The 23,144-nt window shown below is 41.5% G+C and overlaps 1 protein-coding gene across 8 annotated transcripts; it reads left to right on the plus strand.

Annotated features, from left to right (window-relative positions):
• Nucleotides 1–81: 81 nt before the first annotated feature.
• On the plus strand, nucleotides 82–21,213 carry PCF11 (PCF11 cleavage and polyadenylation factor subunit). 8 transcript variants are annotated; one of them, XM_015627192.2, is made up of 16 exons: nucleotides 93–564; nucleotides 5,226–5,351; nucleotides 7,623–7,811; nucleotides 8,199–8,390; nucleotides 9,160–10,268; nucleotides 10,527–10,716; nucleotides 10,811–11,444; nucleotides 11,531–13,008; nucleotides 14,363–14,450; nucleotides 15,165–15,284; nucleotides 15,792–15,900; nucleotides 17,070–17,253; nucleotides 17,646–17,801; nucleotides 18,863–18,955; nucleotides 19,489–19,524; nucleotides 20,115–21,213. In XM_015627192.2, the coding sequence occupies exons 1-16, from the start codon at nucleotides 376–378 to the stop codon at nucleotides 20,322–20,324; spliced, it is 5,103 nt and encodes a 1,700-aa protein (XP_015482678.1). In that variant the 5' UTR covers nucleotides 93–375; the 3' UTR covers nucleotides 20,325–21,213. The 8 variants fall into 8 exon arrangements, 7 of the variants coding, with proteins under 7 accessions (XP_033372216.1, XP_033372210.1, XP_033372221.1 ...); XM_015627202.2 differs by lacking the exon at nucleotides 5,226–5,351; XM_033516315.1 differs by lacking the exons at nucleotides 17,070–17,253; nucleotides 17,646–17,801; nucleotides 18,863–18,955; nucleotides 19,489–19,524; nucleotides 20,115–21,213 and adding an exon at nucleotides 15,515–15,579 and having other exon boundaries at nucleotides 84–564; nucleotides 15,792–15,901.
• Nucleotides 21,214–23,144: the final 1,931 nt, after the last annotated feature.

A 23,144-nucleotide genomic window follows, 5' to 3' on the forward strand; every position in this document is an offset into this window, starting at 1 on the left:
ATGCTGAGGGGCGAGCCAATGGCGAGCCGCGCAGGCGGGACGCCAACCAATCAGGGCGCGTCCGGCGAACAAAAGGCGCTCTCCAAGGCGCCGGCCCCTCTCCTGAGCACAATTTCACATGACGCAACGGCTGCGGGAAGCGGTTCGCGAGCCGTGCCCGCCGCCGCCATTTTGTGAGCGCGGAGACTGAGCCGGCGGCGGCCCGAGGAGCGGCGGCACCGGCAGCGCAGCCAGCGGGAGCCGCAGCGTGGAGGATGCGGTAGAGGAGCCCAGCGGCAGCGGCGGGGGGGCGGCATCGGCATCGCTCGGCGGCGGCGGCGGGGGATCGCGGGGAGGGGGCTGTCGGTCGGTGGGTCGGGTCCTGGTTGGAGCAGCATGTCGGCCCCGGAGAGCAGCGCTGGCAGCAGCGAGGCCCGGGAGGACGCGTGCCGCGACTACCAGTCGTCGCTGGAGGACCTGACGTTCAACAGCAAACCGCACATCAACATGCTGACCATCCTGGCCGAGGAGAACGTGCCCTTCGCCAAGGACATCGTCTCCCTGATCGAGGCGCAAATCGCCAAGGTTTTTATATTCCACCGACTACTACTCCTACCTATACTGCTGGGGGGACCGGCCGGGGCAGCGGGGTAGGGCGGCCTTGGGGCCCGTAGGACAGGCGCGGGGGGAAGCCCAGCGGCGAAGGCGCTTCAGGGGGACACAGCCGAGCCGGGGGACGAGAAGGGCCCGAGGGTCGAGAAATGGGGTGACAGAGAGGGGGAGAGGCTCGGGTGGGGTGGGCATGGCTGGGCTGGGGCGGCGAGGGGGTCTAGGAAGTAATGCCGGGGGGGTGGTGATAATGAGGGGGCGAACAGAGAGCAGGATTCAGATGGAGTTGGGGGAGGACGGGGGTATAGGAGGTTTGGGGTCGCCGTGGGAGAAACAGGCGGAGGAGGGAAGCGTGTTTCAGCTGGGATCAGGGAGCAGCGGGGCGAGGCGGCGGGCGGGGGCTCCTCCTTCCATCGCGAAGCTTAAGGGTGCTGTTTCTTCTACTTCTGCCCCCCTTCCCTCCCCCATCGCATAGGGAGCAGGGGACTCGAGGGAGGGGAGCAGCCCCCACACCACCCCGTTGGGAGTAGGGGGAGGGTTTGGGACTCGCCCCAGGAAGAGCTGAGGGAGGAGGGCAGCGTGGCTCGAGCTGCGAGCCCCGCGTAAATAGCAGGCACAACATGGCGGCCCGGCAGTGACTGGGCAGCTGCACTTCCTCGCCCTTGGAGCGGGGTTTTCCCCCGACATGCAGCCAGGATTCGATGTCCGAATCTGGTGACTAAACCCTTGAATTTAGGGCGTTTCTCTAGTAGGTGGATAGTGCAATCAATAGAGAGGACGTGAGCGGGGAGATCTCGTGGAGAGTTGGGTTTTTCTATGGGAGTAGTCTAAAAGAAAAATAAGGTTAAGTTTCCACAACGCAAATCGTCTTCCACTGAAGGGCTAAGTATAGTGACCTTTAAGTTAAAACTATTTCCCCAGTGCGGTCCCTGTGAGTGATTGAGGGGTGGGGGCTCCCTTATATCGTAAAAAGTTTCTGGGTGAAAGGTGATAATCTCCTTCGGTTAGAGAAGTGTGTGTGGTGGTGATGGGGGGGGGTTGTTTCGCTCTGCCTCGTTAGAGAAAATTCCGTGGGCTTTGGATAATCTGTTTGGATTTTAGGTCATCTGTGCCCCGAGTAGCACTAGTGTTGTGTGCATACTTAATTTATATTGGCTAGAGAGGTTTGCTGGTTGAGGATGTGGTAGAAGAAATTCTGACTGTAGAAACTGCAGCAGCCTGTAGGATCCTAACATGGCGTCTGAAAGGCACATGATATAAAAAGGGAAAGAGGAGGCTCCCTCTGAGCCCAGCCCAGGCAGTTGCTGACATCAGTCAGCCGCTGTACATGCATGGGGGTTTGCAGCACCTTTCTAGCGAGCATTTTAGAAGAAAAGGGTTCTTCTTTCAATCCCCCACCCCCCCCACCCCGTATTCGTGCCAGCCACCCCTCCCCCGTTGTTTCCCTTGCTCCCTCTGATCTCAGGTGTTAAAAGGCTTTTTTCTTTGGCTTTAATCGTGGTTTATAATGGTGAGAATTGTACTATCTAATGATGGGGGTGGGAAACATCTTTTAAGATACTTACCCTATCTTTCTATCAATGCAGGATGTCTTTTTAGTGTGCCACAGACCTCTTCCAGTCTAGTTTTAAATGCTGCCAGTGGCTGAATTTTGCCATTCCTTGGGGAGGTGACCTCATAATCTAATAGCTCTCACCATTATATCTCCTAAAGGGCAGTGGATGTGTATAAAATGATTTGTGATGAATAACAATGCTGTCAATTTTTTTTTTTCATTTCTGGGTGATTTAGAACCTGCCCTGAAGTGTGGGGTTTTTTTTAAAGATGTCTTAAAACCTGTATCATTGGTTAGTTTTGCCTAGTTACTGTTGATGACTGTAGTTTATTGAAGGCAAGTTTTTAGTTGTTTCTGGGAAAGTGATCTCCTTTACTAAGCCACTTTTAAAAAGTGTTGCCTGGAGACAATTTGTTTAGTGTAAAACCTGAGTGGTCTGCTTTACAATTTAATAAATGGTTCTGAAATGTGTGACTGGTATTATAAAATTTGTAAATAAAAAGTGTGAAATATGTATTTGTCTTTTTATTTACCATTGTATAGTGCAGAATTTGTTTCCAAGACCCATTTTGTATAAAAAGTTGCTTTTTTTTTTTTTTTTATAAAACAAATTTTTTTACAAGTTTGTGACTTGGGGTTCAACTGCCAGATATTATTTTAAACTTGAAATCTTTTAGGAAACTAATAAAAAAGAGCCACACATTTCCAACAATAGCTTTCCTACGTTATTTGAAGGAACAGTGGGAGTTTTGTAAAGAAGTCTTTAATTTATGCTGATGAGCTCAGAGTTAGTGTTCTTCTGTGTGCTGGTGATTATGCGGCGCCTCCCTGCCTTTTGATTAGTGTCGTGTGGGCATCTTTCTTGCTTTGGGGTGTTGCAGAGACCTCCTAAAAACAAAATAATTCTGGTGTGGGATTCCCTTTTGTGGTTGTGGAAATACGAGCTAGATACCTTGACATAATAAACACTTCCAGAAGAGAAGACTTAACTATTCCAACCATATTTAAGTTTGCGTTGCTTAAAATGCGACACCTGAATAGCTTATATTTGAAGCAGGGTACGCTGCTGAGCTGCTAATTGTGCTCCATAGTTGGAAGTCTGCTTCCTTACCTAGATGATGGTGTTTGCGTGTTTGATTGCTGTTAACAGTCTGATGCATGATGAAAGTGACAGTTAAACTTGATTCAGTGCTTTTGCTACTAATGGTTCCCCAGCATCTCAAACTTAGAGCTCTAGCCGAGTGCAGTGAGCTACTTTCATGCATTGGTGAAATGGAAGAATTTAACTCGGGGAGTAGCTCTTGGGCATAGGTACTTGTAGGACAGCTCTTTATGTCCCTAACACAGCTGACTAAAAGTCAGAAATGGTGCGCTGTCATTTTGTTATAAAGGAAGACACTCAGAACTGGAGTGTTTCTAATGTGCCATTGTGCAGACTGCTTCAAAGGAAGCCAGTATTCCACAGATACTTAAAATAGCTGCAGATCCACAGTCTTCTATGTCTGAGACTTAAGTGATGCTTTTTTCTAACACTTGCACATTGGGTTGTTTACAGTTCAGTATTGCATCACAGTGTGAAGTTGGTTTCTAATATGCTGCAGTTAGTTTTAGCTAACTTAGCTGGGTTTTTTTGTCTTTCTCTGTACAAAATGCATCACCTGGCTGATTCTGCTTTTTCCCAGTATGTTCGAAGGCAGTGACACCCCCCCTCCCCCTGCCCCCTTCTGCCCCCAACTAACAAGGAGTTCTGCCCTCTTCAATAATAACTTTCAGGTCATGGTAAACTAGTACACTTTAGAGGGTGAGGAAGCGCTCTGCCCATGTAAAAATACCGTTGAGTGGGTGCCCTGTGAACCACCTTAAAGGGGAAGGAATTGAATTAAAATGGTGAAGAAAATGAGCAATGAGTGAAGTTACTCTGCTTTTATCCCGAGTTTACCAGATGGTGAATGGAACTTAAAGTATTACAAGTGGATGCTCTTCCAAGGGGGTCATGGTCAGCACACACTGCTTGTGTTGTCCTCTTCAACAAGTCTGTGTACTTGCTGATTTTTTTTTTGAGCTTTGCTGTGCCTTCTGCTTTGTGAAAGCTACTGGCAGGCATTAAAATCACTTTTGTTGGTCCAGTACTGCTTTCTGTAAATTGGAAGTTGCTGTAGTGGTCCAGGGTCACCACACTTCTATCACACAAACTTGGTACGAGTTTTGAAAAAGGATTTAAAAAAATCCCAACCAAAAACAAACAAACCAGAAAACCAAGCCTCCCGTAGCAAAGCTGTTTCCAGAGTTTGAAGACGACCTTCTATGAAAATGGTGGTTGCAGTTCCTGAGCTTGTCTGTGCATTTAACCAGTCGACCAGATGACTGAGTTTTGACTGGATTTGGAACTCTGTTCTGACTATGTTTTTGCATGCACTCTGGAAACCAGAACCATCGCCATCTGCAAGTGCCAAGAGAGAATGGGACTCTCTGCTATATCCAGTTGGATTACAGTGAAATAATTGCAACCTATTCTACGTGTAATTTACGAAAGACTGTGATAATCAACATATAATTTACAGCTACAGAAGTTCACTGACTTGGGCTGCTTTCCAGAAGTCTAATTTGTGTTCTATGAAACCCAGAAAAATCCATCCAGGAGGTTTGAATTACAAACTATTTTTAGAAGTTCCTTGAAGTGCTGACGATGGTTTCCTGCTAAGTTACTTCCTCAAGGGAAAGGTTACACTCAGTATACTAGTAGCAATACTGTCTCATGGGCTTCTTTTTTTCCTCTTTTTTTTTCCCCCTCTTTTTCCAAAGCTTTGATACACAAACAAATTAACTTAAGGTGTTCCTTTTTTTTTTTTTTTTATTTTTTACTTTTTTGGTGATAGACCCGCTGCATTATGCTTTGAACGGAGTGTCCATTTTTCAGATTAAGTTTTTGTAGAAACAAAAATCCCAAGACAAATCCCTTGGTATTTATAGTGGCAACCAAAAAGAGAGGTCTGTATTTCTGGGATTGGTAATCCCTTTATTTGAAATGGTTGAAATATGTTTTTGTTGTACTAAACTTCTCAGTTTCTTCTTATTACTCCAGGCTCCTGCATCAGAGAAGCTACCCGTTATGTACCTAATGGATTCCATTGTCAAGAATGTGGGAAGAGAGTATCTCACTGCATTTACTAAAAACCTAGTTGCAACATTTATTTGTGTATTTGAAAAGGTATATACACTTTCAGAAAAGTACTGTATTCTAAGCAAAAATTTGTTCCTGGTAAAATAAGTACGTGCTTTCAGGTTTGAGTTTTCTTGTGTGGCAAACTATACAAATGGATTGGTTTTTATAAGTCTCCATATCTGTACTCTGAAAGATTATTCCTTCTGCTATCAAGCACGTAAGTTAGCTGAAAGATGCAAAGTATTACTTAATTTGGTGTGTAAGCATCAGCAGCTTTCCTGTCCTAGCAAGGTTTTACTAACAGTATTTTGGTTATTGATGGCTTAGCTGGGTGGACTTTTTGTAATGTATAGACCAATTAATTATGAATCATTGGTTTATTTTTAAGATAGTTGATAGTCCTTATGCCAAGAATAGACTGAGAATTGGTTTCTTGTGGATTTCTCAAAGCCTCACTCTCCTGTAGTTAGATTTGTCTGATTTACATAATTCACATTGTGCAGAATGAGTGCTTAAACTCAAGAGTGAGTTGCACTGACACCTGGTTCTCTTTTGGTGGTCTGTCAGCTGAAAAAAATGCTGCGACTCTGTTGGGGAAGGACCTTAAAATGTGTGACTGTATTATAAATGTTTTAATTTCATTCAACATTGAAAGATGCTGCCATATCTTTTAATTCTAGCTCTTAGTCTTGAATCCCAGTGAAGTAGTTGTGCATACTCCTCAGTGAGAAAGGCCTATCAAAGTCCAGGTTTTGAAAGGCTGGGCTTGAATGGGTTTAGGTTGGATCAGAAAAAGAAGGGTTAACTTCTGTGATTTCCTGTATGTTAGAAGAAAATGGCATTTCATAAGAATGAAATTAATGAAGCTTTTGTATATTTATCATTACATATCAGCTAGGATCTGAAATCCCAGTACGCTTTGTATACGGTTTTCAGATGTAAAGTGCGTGATGAAGTAAGGAATAGGTTGTTATCATGACTGTAGAAGACATAAACTCCCGTGTATAGAGCAGATAGATATAATAGATTTCCTTGGTTTTTTGGTGTTAAATTGTGAATGCTCTTCTACTGAGTTGTGTTTAAGGTTGCAGCTGAATGAAGCTCTTGACAATAACTAATCTTGAGAGTTTTATATGTTAACTTGCTATGAAGCTAATTAGAACTATTAACGTGTACTAATTAGATATGTAAAGTGTTAGTCTTTTCTAATAGTTTAGTTCGTCATGTTAGACTATGAGTTGAATTGCAGCACAGGCATTGTTACAGATTTGGTTTTACCAGAAAATGGTCACTAAGGTATCTTTAGACACTTGAAATCAGAACTGTTTGCTCAGTTATTCACACATTTTTGCAGTGAACTTCAGTGAGGCCTCTCATGGAAAATTGTATAGAGGCATACCCCAATGCAAACTAAATTACTTGCATTGAAGCTCCTACTCTTACCCAAAAAGAACCTCCAAACTGTGCAGAATATTCTGTGTCTAGGTGTAACGTCTGAAAATGGCAGCAAAAGTCATCTACATGGGCAATACTTAATGATTGAATTGGGATTTTGAAATTAGGACAGCTGCATGTATTTTGTCCTCTAATGATTTTTATTTATTGTTTAATTGAGCCACTCAAGTTACGTGATGAACTAAATTTTGCTTTCTTGTAAAATTCTGATTTAGCTGCCATGAGATAATCCAATTGTTTGTAAAGAGATAAAATGGGCCTCTGGTCCTACCAAGTACATTTGATCTGTGACTCGTACATAGATGGGTCTAATTCTGCAGCTGAACGGAAATATTAATTGACTCCATTTTAGTTAATACTCATTTTATTGCATTTGTTGGGAAGAAATCCTTCAGTGACTAAACAGCTGAGAAAAAACCTTTTTTTTCCATTCAGAGTTCATTTTTTCTTGATTTGTTTGTCATTGTTGTATTCCAGCACAAGCACTTGAATAATGTATTGTCTCAGAGGCTGTTGCCTTTCAATACCTTTGTTACTGTATTTTTTTTTCCACAGAAGTTGGGCCAGTAAAATGAGAATTTTGCTAATGGAAAAGTTGAAAGAAAATTCTCAGAGCGTGGTAAAACACAGTAAAATCTTCAAATGGCCTTGAAACAACAATTCCACATTTGAGCTTCTGTTACTGATCCCATTGATAGATATGTGTGGTCTGCACTGCTTATAAATTTTGTGTAGCAAGTTCAGTATGTTGAAATGGCAAGCTAGAAATAGGAAATTAATAAACTCTTAAGTTCTACAGAAAAGTTTAAGAAATTGTTCTATATTAACTTAACAAGCCATAGAATTGTTTTATTGTTTTAGGTGGATGAAAATACTAGGAAAAGTTTATTTAAATTGCGCTCCACATGGGATGATATTTTTCCTTTGAAGAAACTATATGCACTTGATGTCAGAGTCAACTCATTAGATCCTGCCTGGCCAATTAAACCTCTGCCCCCAAATGTGAATACTTCTAGCATCCATGTGAATCCTAAGTTTTTAAATAAATCGGTAAGTTTTTCTGCCTTCTGTAAGAACAGCTGGTAATACATGTAGTTTTCATTGTTTGTATGCTGCTTTTTGACAATTTAGAATATTAAGAGTGAAGTATCTGACCTTTGTAAACAGGTAAGAGAAATTTACAAATTCAGAATATTTGAAGGGTTTGGGTTTTTTGTATTTACAAATTGTATTGTAGGTTTTGGAACATTGAAGAATTTATATTAAATTCCTTAAAACCTGTCAGAGCAGGCAAATCATAGTGGGGAAAAAGAGTTGCAGTTTATAACTGCTGTACAAACTAAGTCCTGGTACGGGCTCATAATAACACTGAAAGGAGATGGATTTAGTTGATTTCATTAGGATTTTAAATGTAAATTTTCTTTATTTTGTTTTTAGCCAGAGGAATCTAATGCACCTACCTCTGCTGTCACTTCTGGTGCCTCTACTCCTCCAGCTGTTCCTGAAATACAAAAGAATTTGACACAGGAGCAACTGATAAGGCAGCAATTGCTTGCAAAGCAAAAGCAGTTGTTAGAACTTCAGCAAAAAAAACTTGAGCTGGAGCTGGAACAAACTAAAGCACAGTTGGTGAGTAGGATAGTTGATAAAACTTTCATAGGTGGGATCTCTCTTTTGGAGAGTACTTGGCTGTACTGGTGAGTACAGTACATTGGTTTTTCCTCATGTTAGGCAAGTGTAGCTATTTTAGGACTACTAGAGCAATGCAAGGTGATCTGGGGTTCCTGAACAGTTTTTGTTATCTTGAAACCTTAAGTATTACACTTAAGTGTAAAAGTGAAAGTCTTGTGGTTTGGCTTAAATTTTTCTTCAGAATGATACCTGACTTTGATCTTCGTCTTTCACTTGCAGCTGACAGCGAGCTGGGCTATTTTAAATATGTTTGTTCCTAAGGAACAAGGGAGCCTGATTGTTTGTAAACAAAGTCAGTTTCTTGGTCGGCAGTAGTTGGAAGTTTTGCTGTGTTGGCAGTTGACAATACAAAATAAAGCATCTTTGAACTGAAGTGTGAAAACAGGATACTTGGCAGCTGAGTTGCTAAGAGCACATGGAATATATAGAAAAGCTAGCACTATAGTTGGGATGTGTGCCAAAGTTACATATTTCACAATATTTATTTTATATACTGATCTTGCATGGTATCTGAATTTGATTTGTAAAGGTACTGCATTGTTTTAGTGCTTGTAATTAGCAATTAGTGGGTCAATTTCAGTTAAAAGGCTGAAGCTCATAACTTTTAAGACATGGCTATTACGGTTTTGTTATTGAGACAGACTATTAGCACCTCTGGGTAGGAGTTGTGGCATACAGATTAATGCTGGATTTTTTCCAATTTCAGGCTGTATCTCTTAGTGTTCAGCAGGGATCATCTAGTATAGCTTCAGTTCCAGCACCTTCCAAGCAACATGTGTCTCCCACACCTCATATGACAGTTAAACCACCTCATCAGGCTGCTGTGCAATCTGAAAAAATCAAACCATCCCCAAGTCCTCCACTTCATGACATCAAAATAGTGAACAGGGATCCTCGGCTTAATAGGATGAGTCAACATTCTTCTCATACTAAAGATCAGTCTCATAGGAAAGAATTTTCTCCAAGTCTGACCAGTCAGTCTGAGACCAAGGGAAGCAAAACAGCACAGGCTGAAAAACAGAACTCAACAAAGTCAGAAAAATCAAAATCAAGTGAAAAAACACAGAAGAAAGAACTTGAACAGTCCAAAGCAAAATCTAAATCGCCATCCCCTTTGAAAAATAAGCTGCCTGATACTAAAGACAGTAAAAGCCAGGAATGTGAAAGCACTAAGGTTTCTGACATCAGTAAGCGGGATCCAAGACTGAAAAGACATCTTCAAGATAAGTCGGAGGGGAAGGATGAGGAGGTCAAAGAAAAGAGGAGAAGTACAGAGAAGAAGGAAAAAGAGGAGCATAAGACATGTGAACACAGACCAGTGGGGAGCAGAAATAAAGTTATTAATGGTGCTGTTCAGAAACAAGACACGACGACAGAGGAGTCAGAAAAACAGGGTGGAAAACAAGGAAGATCAAGTAGTAGAAAGCGGTCACGGTCACGCTCTCCTAAGGCAAGATCACCCTCTACACATTCTCCAAAAAGACGAGAGAGGAGATCACCTAAAAGAAGACTTCGGAGTCTATCTCCCACTTCATCAACTCCTAAAATTGGAAAGATACGTCAGATAGGCCCTAAGCAGTCTCATGTTGAAGAAGGCACACAAGCAGCAAGAGACGAAAGAAATTCTAATAAGAGAAATGTTAAACAAGAGGTGCGTGATCCAAGGAGATTGAAAAAAGCCCAAGAAGAAAGACCCCAAGAGACAGCCACCCAGCATTCTGCAAAAGCTTCTCCAGATCCAAAGGAAAACGCAGAAAACTGGCAGGGATCCAAATCAGGCAAGAGGTGGAAATCTGGTTGGGAAGAAAGTAAAAAGTAAGTTACTATCTTTTAAACAACTTCTCTGTGAAGTCAGTGGAAATTCTGTTGGCTTCATTATAGTTGACTTGGAGAGGCAGTGTTCAGATCGTTAAAATTAATAGATTTTACTTGTTTCTACTACTTGAAATACAGAGATGATGCATACTTAGATTCTAAGGTGATAGTGATGTTTTGCAATGATCAGTTCTAGTAGGAACCATTATGTCCTGAATAACGAAATAATCTATATTTTACATATATTCTTGTTTTCAGCTCACAGCAGAATGATGAACACCAAGCACTTGTTAAATCCCCTCACCAAAGACATCGGGAAAACTGGCCTGCTGGTAAAGGAATTCTTTCACCCCGAGCACCAAAGCAGCAGCACCGGTTAAGTGTGGATGCAAATTTACAGATTCCCAAAGAATTGACATCTGCAAGTAAAAGAGAATTACTTAAGAAGGTAATACTAATAAATCTGTTTCCATTGAAATGTCCCAAGTATGGCTTTTTTTTCTTCACTTTTTGGAAGTCTAAATTTTAACTTTATATTACAGGCTAATGACCGCTTAACATCTGGTGAAATAACACAGGATGAGTTTCTCATGGTAGCTCATCAGATCCGACAGCTGTTTCAGTATCAGGAGGGAAAGCACAGATGTAATGTCTGGGATAGCCCTACAGAGGAAAAATGTGGCTTGAAAAAGAAACCTCTTCTATCGGATGCAGAATTAACATATTATGAACATAAAGCTAAGCTAAAAAGGACACAAGTTCAGCATTCATTGTCAAGGCTTGATCTGTTGGATCCTGATGATATTTTGGATTATCATATACCTGATGCATTGCTTTCTGGAATAGAATGTGAGCAGACAAAAGCCAAGCGGGGGGTACAGTTTGACAGAAAAGAACCATTTGCAGAAAGATCAAGGAGACACTCTCCTGTAAGTGGCACTACAAGACCTTTTCCTGAAAACCTCTCACCCCTTGAGAGTCGACGAAGACTTGAAGAGCAGCGTGCTACTAAAGGAGCAAGAGGTTCTGATCCTTACGACAGCTGGGGAGAATCGGATGAATTTAGAGACGCTCTCAGACAACAGGGGAAAAGTACAGCAGAGTTCCAAAAAATAGATGGGGATGCACTTTGTAGGTTTGATAGTCGTGAAGAAAGACAGCTTCTTGGGCAAGCTGGTATGTGATTTTACTTTGTTTTAAATCTGTTAAGTCATTGGCAATATATTAGCGAGTGGTTATGTGATTTATTCTGGCTTTTTTAGGTGTTCGAGAGGAACCAAGGTCACCATTCACTGAACGTTTCAAAAGAGCTAGGTATGAGGATCCAGAGAAAGCACCATTTCCAGAAAGTCCAGGATCAAGATTTGGAGGTATTGAAGCAAAGCAGAGGATAAGTGCACTGATGGAAGACAGACCTCTATTTGATGGCTCACCTAGACCAACTGCTGCAAGGGTTGGAGTAGATGGACAAGGAAGTCCTTTTGTTGATGGTCCTGCTGCTGGTTCAAGTTCCAGAATTGATGGGCCAGCTGGACAGGCTGCTATGAGATTTGAGGGGCCTTTGGTGGGGACAGGTGCATCTCAGTTTGATGGACCACTGGCAGGAGCAGGGGGAGCTGGAGCCCTGAGATTTGATGGGCCACCAGGACAGCTGGCAGGGGCCCTGAGATTTGAAGGACCCCCAGGTCAGGTTGGTGGAGGAGGTCCGCTGCGGTTTGAGGGACCTCTTGGGCCTTTGCGGTTTGAGGGGCCTGCAGGGCAGCCTGTAGGTGGTCCTAGATTTGAAGGCCCTGGAGTTGGTCTCAGGTTTGAGGGTCCTCATGGTCAGCCTTCAGGTGGTCTCAGGTTTGAGGGGCCTCATGGTCAACCTATGGGGCCTCGGGGTCAACCAGGGGGTGGTCTCAGGTTTGAGGGACCCCATGGTCAACCCTTGGGGCCTCATGGTCAACCAGGGGGTGGCCTCAGGTTTGAGGGGCCACATTTACAGCCAGTGGGGCCCCATGGACAACTTGGAGGTGGCCTCAGATTTGAGGGGCCACATGGTCAGCCCATGGGGCCACATGGACCATCAGGTGGTGGGCTCAGGTTTGAGGGGCCACATGGACCATCGGGTGGTGGACTGAGATTGGAAGGATCACGTGGTCAGCCGGGTCTAGGTCCTAGGTTGATTGATGGACCAGTACACCAGGGAGCTGGTGGACTTAGATTTGATGGTCCTCTTGGTCGGGCTGGTCCAAGATTTGATGGCTGTCATGGAGCTGGATTTGATGGTCAGCCAGGACAGCTTTCTCTCCTGCAAAGATTTGATGGAATTCATGGACAGCCTGGTCCAAGGTTGGCACCTGGCCAACAGGCACAAGCAAGATTTGACACAGCCATACCTCAAAGATTTGATGGACCTCACCAGCCAGCCTCTAGGTTTGACTTGCCCCTTGGCCTTCAGGGTGCGCGTTTTGAAAATGTAGCTAACCATCCTGCCTCAAGACTAGAAATGTCACCATATGGACAAGGTGGTCCGTTTGTTGAACATCCTGGCCAGGGCTACAATGGACCAGCTCATGGAATGCAGTTCCAGAGACCTGATATATTTGATGGTTCACCTGGACCAAATTTCAATGGGCCAGGTGGCCCAGGAGCCCAGAACTTCCCACTGAGAGCAGCTGGACATTACTTTGAAGAAAAAGGTCTCCAGGGTCCTCAATATGGAAATTTCAGTAATATGCCAATGGGAGGTAATCAGGTAAGAGCTGATTGCATCAAATACTTTGCTTGCAGAAGTGTTCTTGTTAAAAGAATTAGCAGGATTTCTTCCCGGAAAAATTGAATATTTTTCTGAAGAGTTGGCAGGTTGAGAGTCAGTTTCAAACTGAAAAAGTCGGTAGATAATTTAAGTAGGACATGCATTGCTGTGTTTCAAGAATTTTTTTTTTTTAAGTATTAGACAAAATAGTGGATCTTCTTGATCGCTTCATAGTTCAGAATATGTCTTTGAAATCATTATTCTCAACATTTGAACAATTGTAAGCCTTTGGTATTTTCATTAAATTTCAGAAGTGAATTCTGTATAAACCGTGAAAGATAATGCAAGTGAAAGATACATGATTAATTTTCCTAAGAGGTGTGAAGTTAGACTGGACCAAAATAATAGTTGTCTTCTTTCAGCTGTTAGTACTGGTTACAAACCAGTAAAGAGATACCAATAGCTTGGGGGAATTTAGGAAGATAGGGCCATAGTTGAACTTTCTTGCTCAACTGTATTGTTGTCTCTTAAAATTCTTTTGGCACCATCTTGCTTTGTCAGTTCAGTTGTCTATCCTGTTGCTTCTTGGAAATGCTCTCTTCAAAAGGAGGAAATTAATTAAAACAGTTGTGAAACTGAGTTTATTACTTGCTTTTTTAAAAAATTATTTTTAAAAGCATTTTTCATTTTGGGGGATAAAAAGAGAATGTGAAAAATTAACTGCTTGTACAAAAGCAGGTAATATGTCCTGCAGACCTCTAGTGGGATAAAATCGTAAACAGTTTGTAAACCCAGAAATCAGCCAGTTAGGGAAGAAAACGAAACATTTTTATTACAAGTGTGTTATAAGGACTGTTTTTCTACCTATGGCTTACTGTAGCTAACGTGCTGAAAAGTCTTGCTTTCAAGATGTGGGGCTGTAGTGAATGCTGGTTCAGTGCTTGATAGGAATTAATTGTAAGATTTATTAATAGAGATTACGGATTCGTTTAATTTCTTGAGGCGCTCTATTTTGGTGAACATGAGCAATTTAAAAGGAAGTATTGTGTTTGGAAAATGTGATTGTTAAGTAGAAGGAAAAGTGTTCAAGGTGTTGTGGTGGGGTTTTGTTTGTTTGTTTTTTAATATTAGGCAAAACGAGGATGTGTTCTGAATTTTCCTAGTGGAAAATGAGGGAAAGATCATATAGTTATTTGTGGTCCTTTACAATACCAAACTAACATGGTTCATTCCTGGAAGGAGTTCAATATATGTGAAATCATTGAGAACGATCTAGAAGTTAATAATAAAACATGAAAAGTGAATTTATAATCACATTATTATACAAAGAATACTTAAATGTTTACTTTCACAGGTTTCTCTCATGTCTGCTCAACCAGGACCTTATGGTCAAGGTCAGCAGTATTTGCCAAATCCTGGAAATTTTGTCCAGAACCCTGCAGGTGTGTAACAATAGAATTCCTTTTATTTCTTTTGGATTGTTCGTTTGGTGGTGGCCACAAAAATTAAGTTTTTTTAATGTCCTGATGTCCTGGGTCTGTGTGGATTAAGGGAAGCCTCCTCAGTGAGGTGACTGTAGATGTGTCTGTAGCACCTTTATCTCTTAAGGAGCTTTTCTCAAACACTGGAGGCTTTTGTTAGTTTTCATTAATCATTTGGTTTGGGTATAATGTTGTGCTGAAAAAAAAAATAGTTTTGATATGTTTTTCTGGAAGGCATCAGTCTGTAGGTCTAATTTGCTGTGTGGGGTGTGCTGACTTTTCCAGTGTATGAGTGCTTGTAGTGAAACACTTCAAAGACATCATAAAAGGTTAAACTAGATGATGAAGTAGATTGAGTGTGGTAAAATACCTATGTATGAATCTAGGACAATACTGCATTTCAAGATCCACTATCCACTGGAGATCTGTGTATGGGCAGCCAGCTTAGGTAGCACTTCAGAGTACTTAATGAAGGAAGGGAAAATCTTGCTACAAAGATTTCCTGTTGCAAGGGAAAAAAAATAGCCAAATACTAGATAAAGCAGAGAGTTGGTAAATAATGTCTAACAAAAAATGAAGGGGGTAACAGGAAAATGTGAAATACATAGAATAAAGTGAAATTGATTTCTGATGGTAGCCTTTTGGTAAACCTTGAATGTTTGTGTTCTTCCCAAGGAGCCCTTTCCCATTCGTATCCCGATAACCACCTTGGACAGGTTGATGTGAATGAATTGTTCGCTAAACTGCTGAAAACAGGGATACTCAAATTGTCCAAAACTGATTCTGCTTCAGCACGTATGTAGATTTATTATATTCTAACTATCTAGTTTATCCTCAAGTGTAATTCTGAGTATAGAAACCTTTGTAAACTCCACTATGGTTTTTTTAACTGAACTATTTTTTGAAAGGAATTTATTGCATGTGTGTGTAAATTCTTAGTATCGTTTAATTTACACTAGCTGTTCAGAGTAGTAAGTTTTGTCTTTGTTGCTGTGCTTTCTTAACTTGTTCTTGATTATAATCAGGGTCTTCTCATCTTCTGAAATATTTCTGTATCTATGAAGACTGAATTTTAATGCCAAACACTGAGGTGAAATACTGTTTTCCTTAATTGAAATGATGGCTTATTTTCTTTTATTTTTATTTAATGGTGTCAGAAGAAGACTGATTTAGCTGTTACACAGTTGTGTTTGACCATAGTCAGATTGTCTTAGTAATGTTTGAAAAAACCAAACATTTAGGAGCATGTAGTTTCTTTCTGATGATGAAATTATGATAAAATAATATCTTCATGGTTTCTAGAAGCAAACGAAACATCGGCCCAGCCAGCTGCTGAAGAAGAAGATGATGATCAGAATGAAGATCAAAATGTTCCAGACCTCACTAACTTCATAGTTGAAGAACTTAGACAGTGCGTATATTAGAATGGGCTTACAGTAGGAATAACAACGTGTCAGTAGCTAGATAATTCATCCAAGACAGTTAAAAGCTTTTAAAATATTATCTGTCACTTTTTTTGATTCAGAGGAGATAAAACCTGCATTGTTTGATGTCAGCCTTTTTTAAGTTGAGAAAGGAAAAAGATGGAAAATGAACATGGAAAAACTTTGCTTTATACACAGATGTGTGTTGTTACTTAAGCACTAAGGTTGTGATAGGCAGTGAAGCCGAGACCTGGGGTGCATCAAAAGCTCTGTGACAAGGAGGTCAAGGGAGGTGATTCTCCCCCTCTGCTCTGGTGAGGCCCCACCTGCAGTGCTGCTCTGGGGCCCCAATACAAGGAGGACATGGACCTCCTTGGTTGGAAGTGACTTAGAGGAGGCCATAAAGATGAGAAGAAAGCTGGAGCACCTCTGCTATGGAGAAAGGCTGAGAGTTTGGGTGGTTCAGTCTGGAGGGGTTCAGGGAATCCTTATTGTAGTCTTCCTGTACCTAAAGGGGACAACAAGAAAAGCTGGAGAGGGGCTTTTCAAAAGGCCGTGTAGTGATAGGACAAGGGCAAATGGCCTTTTGCTGAAGAACAGATGTAATGTAGATAGTAGGAAGAAATAGTTTGCTGAGAGGGTGATGAGGCACTGATATAGGTTGCCTGGAGAAGCTGTGGATGTCCCACCCCTAGAAGTGTTCATGGTCAGATTGGATGGGGCCCTGAGCAACCTGGTGGAAGGTGTCCCTGCCCATGGCAGGGGGGTTGGAGCTAGATGGTCTTTTAAAATCCATTCCAATCCAAATCATTCTATGATTTTAATTTTACCACTTTGGTGGTACTTTGTAAATCTGGGCCAAATGAAGGCATTGGTGTTTGTACATTATTAGATGAGAAAAGCTAATAGGAATGAGACACAACACTGAAATGTTTCCCATGAATTGTTAATAAGAGTCCATTGTTTTTAGAAAGTTTAAGTTGATTGTGCCGTGAAAATCAGGATGAAATGTAGTCATGTTATGTACTTTTAACTTGGAGCAGAGTCATGTTCTTCCCCTACTTTTGTAGGCAAATGAAGCAATTTACTGAGAAACTTTTTACTGTCTCTTTTTAAAGAAGTGTTGAGATTTTTTTTTTTTATCTCTTTTTTGTAGGCGTTATGATAGTGTTATAAATCGGCTGTACACTGGAATTCAGTGTTACTCCTGTGGAATGAGATTCACTACTTCACAGACAGATGTTTATGCAGATCATTTAGATTGGCATTATCGCCAGAACCGGACAGAAAAAGATGTTAGCAGAAAAATTACACACAGGAGATGGTACTACAGTTTAACAGTAAGTAATGCAGCATTTGTGTGGATAAATTACAGGCTGGATTCTGTGTTTTACTCCTGCATGTGCTGTAGGTTTGCAGCTGAAACCTGCATCATCACAGGAATTGGCTGTGATAAACAGTGTTGTGTTGGATACTTCAAGTAGTCCGCAAATGCCTCTCAGAATACAAAGGGCAATTGTATGATGAACAATAAACAGTTTAAAGCTGCTTATTGCACTGTTTTTGTTCCACTGAGAATGGAATTTGAAGGACAGTGATTTTTTTGGAAAAAAATTTTGTGAGAAAGGGTACACTGTATTAATGCTGCATGTGGGAAATATTTCAGTTTTAACAAAGATTTATTAAATACGATGCCTTGGAATGTGTGAGTAAGAATGAAAACTTTCCTTAGGACTGGATTGAATTTGAAGAAATAGCAGATCTAGAGGAGCGTGCTAAAAGCCAGTTCTTTGAAAAAGCTCATGAAGAGGTTGTGTTGAAGACGCAGGAAGCTGCGAAAGAGAAGGAGTTTCAGAGTGTCCCAGCTGGGCCAGCTGGTGCAGTCGAGGTAAGTTTCAGCTTGCCAGATAACAAGAATCTAGTTATCAGCACAGATAGCAAGAATCTGGTTTTTCAAAGGATTGTACTGTATTCTTGTTACTAAATGTAGACTGGAATATTGTGCTTGGGCCTTTGTACAGTCCCTCCATAGGTCGTGTATTTGTGTGTGTAATGGTTGCTTCCCAGGAACAGGAGTAGTATAAACCACCCGTAGTTAAAAAAAATACACCCATTGGCATTCTGTGGTTTTAGCAAAATTTAAATGGGCAAAGTGTGTTAATTTGCTGAATATTTAAGTAGAGTAAATAGAGTAAGCAGTTTGTCCTTTGATGGATATTTGCCATCCAGGTAGCTACAGGGCATACTGAGTTTTGGTACTTCCAAACAAAATTTTCTTTTTTGGTAGCAGATAGGCATTAGAAATACCAAAAGTAACCAGTATAGCTGTATTTTGGTTGATGAGCTGGTGCAATAATCAAATACAAAAGTTGTTAGAATTACAGTTAAGTTTTATGTGCTAAGTCCCTAAGAAACTAGCTATGAAACCAGAAAGGCTTTTTTTTTTTAATTTTAAAAAGCACCTTTTGTGCTTTGTTCTCTGCGTTGATATTTTTTCACAAAAGTACTAGAAATATTAGTACTTCATCTAAAAGTTCTGCCTTGACTTGAAATTGCAGGCTGAAGGGGAAGAATTAAGATAATGCCATAAATAAAACTAGCTAAATCATTGTAGTGGATTATCTTACCTGGCAGTAAGACAGCATCACACTGTTACAAAATGCTTTGCAGACTTACTAGCTAAAGGGGGGCAAAGCTTACCTTTCTCAAGTGACAAAGAGTCTTCAGGGCCCAGAGGGTGATCCTTTCTCTGGCTGCAAGCCATACTCAATTTTTAATTAAGGTTTACTAATTATTAAAGTAATTTTTAACGTGTGGAAAAAAGATCACATTCTATGCTTAATATACTTAATTTAAAAGAACCTTATTTGACTCCTGGGTTCTTGAATTTCATGTGTTCAGCAAATTGCAATAACAACATTTATCTCTCTTATTCCAATAACTTTTCAGAGCTGTGAAATTTGCCAAGAACAATTTGAACAGTATTGGGATGAGGAAGAGGAAGAGTGGCACTTGAAGAATGCCATCAGGGTAGATGAAAAGGTAATCTGATTTTATTTACATGTTAATTAATTAACACCTAAAGAATTGCAGAAAAAAATACCCAGGAGGAGGTGGCAAGTGCTCCTTTCCTCCTGAAGAATTCTTGTTGTAGTTTTCCTGGCTTCCAGATACATAAATATCTCTGCCTTCAGAAGTGCCTGAAATCCTGGTGTAATTGCTGTGGGCTCACTAGCCCTCCCTTACACTGCAGTGCTTAAAGAAAAATGCATGTCTCTGTGTATGGGTGTAGGTATGGATTCAATTGATTCTGGATGCAGCTGTGCACAGATCAGCACTCACAAGGCTTCTGTAATTCCCAGCACTTTATCAGCCTTCTGTATGATAACGTTTCCTAAATAAACATCACAAAATCTTGTCTCAGGTATAATTGACACCATACTTAGACTGCTCAGACCATAGTTTCTCTAGATGAATTGTATGCTAATGTGTAATAGACACTGTTTAGTTCATTATAGTGATCCTGCTATAATTTATTTTTACATATTCAAATGTATAACAATTTTTTTTTTCAGATTTACCATCCATCTTGTTATGAAGATTACCAGAATGTAAGTAGATTGTTCATATTTTTGGAAGCATTTTGCTTTCAGTTTGTTTGCTTGATCTTCTTGACTTTGCAGGGAGCAGATGTGTTCAGAATGTGCTGCCCATTTGCCTGACACTTGGAGGCTTTGGGCATGGCAAGTTTATAATACAGAATTAGCTGAGATGCACTTCTGATTGTGATGTACCATGACAGCTTGTGTGCTATAAAGCAAAGCCATGGTTTGATGGATTTATTGTGGAGTAACGTGTAGTCTTAGGAATTTGTAACAATGGAGTAGATCGGTATCGGTGTGTGTGACATTTTTAATGTTTTGGGAGCTACAGTTGTCCAGAGGGCGGATAGCAGGGAACAGTTCATGGTAAAGTGTTAAGCATTTCATCACTGCTTGGTGGTACTTTCCAAAGGAATTGGGAAAAAAGTAATGCTATTAAAAAAAAGGAATTTGTTTCCTTAAAAGTTTGACGAAATAGAAGTTTGGATTTTGAGTACCTGACCATCAACATATTTGCATTTTGAAAAAACACAAAAAGAAAAAGAGGCTAAAAATGGTTATTTTAGTGTGGTAATGCTACATTGACTTCGACTTTGCAGACATCATCATTTGATTGCACACCATCTCCCAGCAAGACTCCTTCAGAAAATCCACTAAATATAATGTTGGACATTGTCAAACAAGAAACAGAAGAGTCCTGTGACTCACCTAAAATCAAAGAAGAACCTGATGACACCCCTCCTGCCTGTGCAGAAGAGAGCACACCTGCATCTACAGAAATCAAAACAGAACCTGAGGAGTCTGTTTAAATAAATTGCGGTATGATTTTTTTTTTTTTTACAGAAGAGCTGCTGTGTTAATTCTGGAAGGCGAATACTTTTTATATGAATAAAAATGTCCAACTGAGGCAGGGCCTCAACTACTGTTTGGTTAATAAATACATTTTTGTATTTGAAATTTCTTATTGCCTGCACAGTTTCAGGTGTCATTGTGTGAAAGTTCTGTAGATGCGTGAAAATTTAATGGTATATGTAAAAATGTAAAATTTTCACTTGTTGAAATGTAAATTATAAATAAAAGATATTTTTGCTATATATGGAGTGTAATGTTTATGCACACCATCAAATAAAGACAGTGTTTATGTACTTTTTTCAGTTTAATTAAAATGAATTTTTGCTTAATAAGATTCAGAAAAGTGAAAGCAAGTCTCTTCCTTCAGTTATCCCATAGGTGGGTTATCAAGGGAAGGAGCTTCTTGGACAGGCCTAGATTCCTTGTCTTTTTAAAGTTATTCGAACAAACTTACATATCCAAATGTTTAAAAAAACAATTACAACAACAAAATAATAAAAAAATCCACAAAAAAACCAGTTCTGGGTAGAAGGGGAGAATTTGAGAAACCAACTGGAGTGCTTGATTGTGGTGAACACAAGTGCCAACAAAAGTTAACAAACCAGGATGCCTGGTATTTCAGGCATTTTTAATGATTTTTTTTTTTTTTTTTTTAACATTAGTCAAATACACATTTAATAAAGCTGAAGTTTCTTTACAGGGGGGAATGAATGTAAGAATGTTCATTTGAAACATAGTTAACATTTTCTTTTTTTGTTGCTTATGACTGGACTTAGATGGTAAACCAGATATCCTGAGATGTTAATATTTCTTAAATGTTATAAATAAAACTAAGCATATATTTGAGTGTGAGTCTCTTCCTTTCAGTGATGGGTCTGTGAGCCTGGTTTGTGGGATTGGAAATAAAGTTCTGTGTTTCAGTATGCATTTGATGTTTTATTCACTTTTCTAGTTACAATGTGTATTTCTAACACACATTGTTATATATGTGTTATTTACATTTAATGTAATATTTACATATTACATTGTTTGCATTAAATTGCTGGGAGCAAGACGGAAGCACTAAAACTCAAGCATGTCAGTCCTAGCATGTTACTCTTGCAGTGGGAATACTTGGGAGTTAAAATTCCCCCTTAGTAAGTGGAAATAATCAGCAGTGCAGGAGATGTTGGCTGCAAAAACTTCTTGCCATGTTGACACCCAGGCCTCATGCAGTTTTTGAGGTGTGAGTAATGCTTTGATTCTTCTATTAAATTGGAGCTGTAGTTGTGAGCTTGCCCTGTTCTAGACATCAGACTTAAAAATGCTGTTTAATTAGAGACAGTCCATTGGAACAGAAATGCAGTGGCTCAGGGTGGTGTCAGTCCATATAGTAGTGTGTGTGGCCGTGTTGTGTTAGTTGTTGCAGCTTCTTCCTGCAGCAGGGATGTAGCCTGGTCCCCTGGCCCAAATACAATGCTTTGTGTCCTGGAATACTGTAAACTTCTAAATCATACCAACTGATATTCAGAGGAGACTGAGCAGAGATGTCATGTCTTTAAATTTGTAGGAGGCTGTTCAGTAAAGGAAACAAATTACCCTAGTCTGCTGGAGATAGAACAAAGACCTGTAAGTTGCAGAAATAGCCTTTATAACAGCTCTCTAATGACAAAGATAATTAAGCTCTAAATTGTCCATTAAGTTCACTAGGTCCGTGTAATTATCTTTGTACACCTGTGAATCTGAGTGGGAAGAGTTCATCCTGCCTGGAAGCAGGATTCTGGAAATACAGGGTCCTTTTTTTCCCCCCATCAAAGGAATCCGGCTTTGCCCCAAGGTACCGGCCGGTTTTGACTAAGGGAACAGAGGACAAGGGTCACGTCACTGCAGAAAAGGGGGTTAAAGATTCCCACAGCGTGGGATCATCCAGAGCACAAGCTGTATATTTCGTGGTCAGAGCACCACTGGGGGGTTCCGAGGTGAGAATTGGTAACATTTCTCCTGGGGAACGCCGCGAAGGCTGCAGCCCAGGGCCGTCCAAAGGCGCAGGAAGCCCCGGGCAGCTGCAGCGCAGCCCGTGCGGCCGGGCCAGGCCCGCGCCTCCCCCGCCCCGCCCGCCATTTTCCTCCCGCGGAAGGGCGAGCCCGGGCCCATGGCAACGCCGGGGCGGGGAGCAGCAGCAGCAGCAGCACGGAGCTGCTCCAGGCGACAGCGGCGAGCTGCCGGCCCCCGGTGCTGCGAGGGGCCGCTGTGCCCCGCTCCGGCCGGTGAGACCGCTCCGCCCGCCCCTCCACAGCCCGCTCCTTCCCCCCTCCCCTCCCGGGTGACTCCCCGGCCCTGTGGCGCGGGGCGGGACGGGCTCTCCCGAACCCTCCGGTCTGTGGCACGGAGCTCCGCCGGGATCCACACACAGCACCGCGGAGGCTCCAGATCCGCCAAAAGCGCGGGGAAAGGCGGTGGTTGGCACCGGCCGGCCGGGCCCTCCCCCTGCCCGGGCCTGGCAGCTCCGCCCCTGCCCCGGCGGGACGGGCTGAGAGGGGCCGGGGAGGGCCGGGGACTCCAGCAGCCCTGGGGCTGCTGCCAAAACCGAGCTGCGAGGGATTGGCTTTGTGTGTTACGGAAACATCGCAACACCTAAATTGTGCCTTTCTCTATTCCGAGCCATATCCTTCTATATCCTTCTTCACTTAATCTCTTTAATTGGCTTATGGGCAGGTACCGGTCTCAAAGTGCTTACTGAATTCTTTCTGCCAAGTTTCCTCCCAGAACATCGAATAAGTGTCTGATAACAGTTTTCG

The sequence above is a fragment of the Parus major genome, chromosome 1 (assembly GCF_001522545.3).
Source record: "Parus major isolate Abel chromosome 1, Parus_major1.1, whole genome shotgun sequence".
Lineage (NCBI taxonomy): Eukaryota > Metazoa > Chordata > Aves > Passeriformes > Paridae > Parus > Parus major.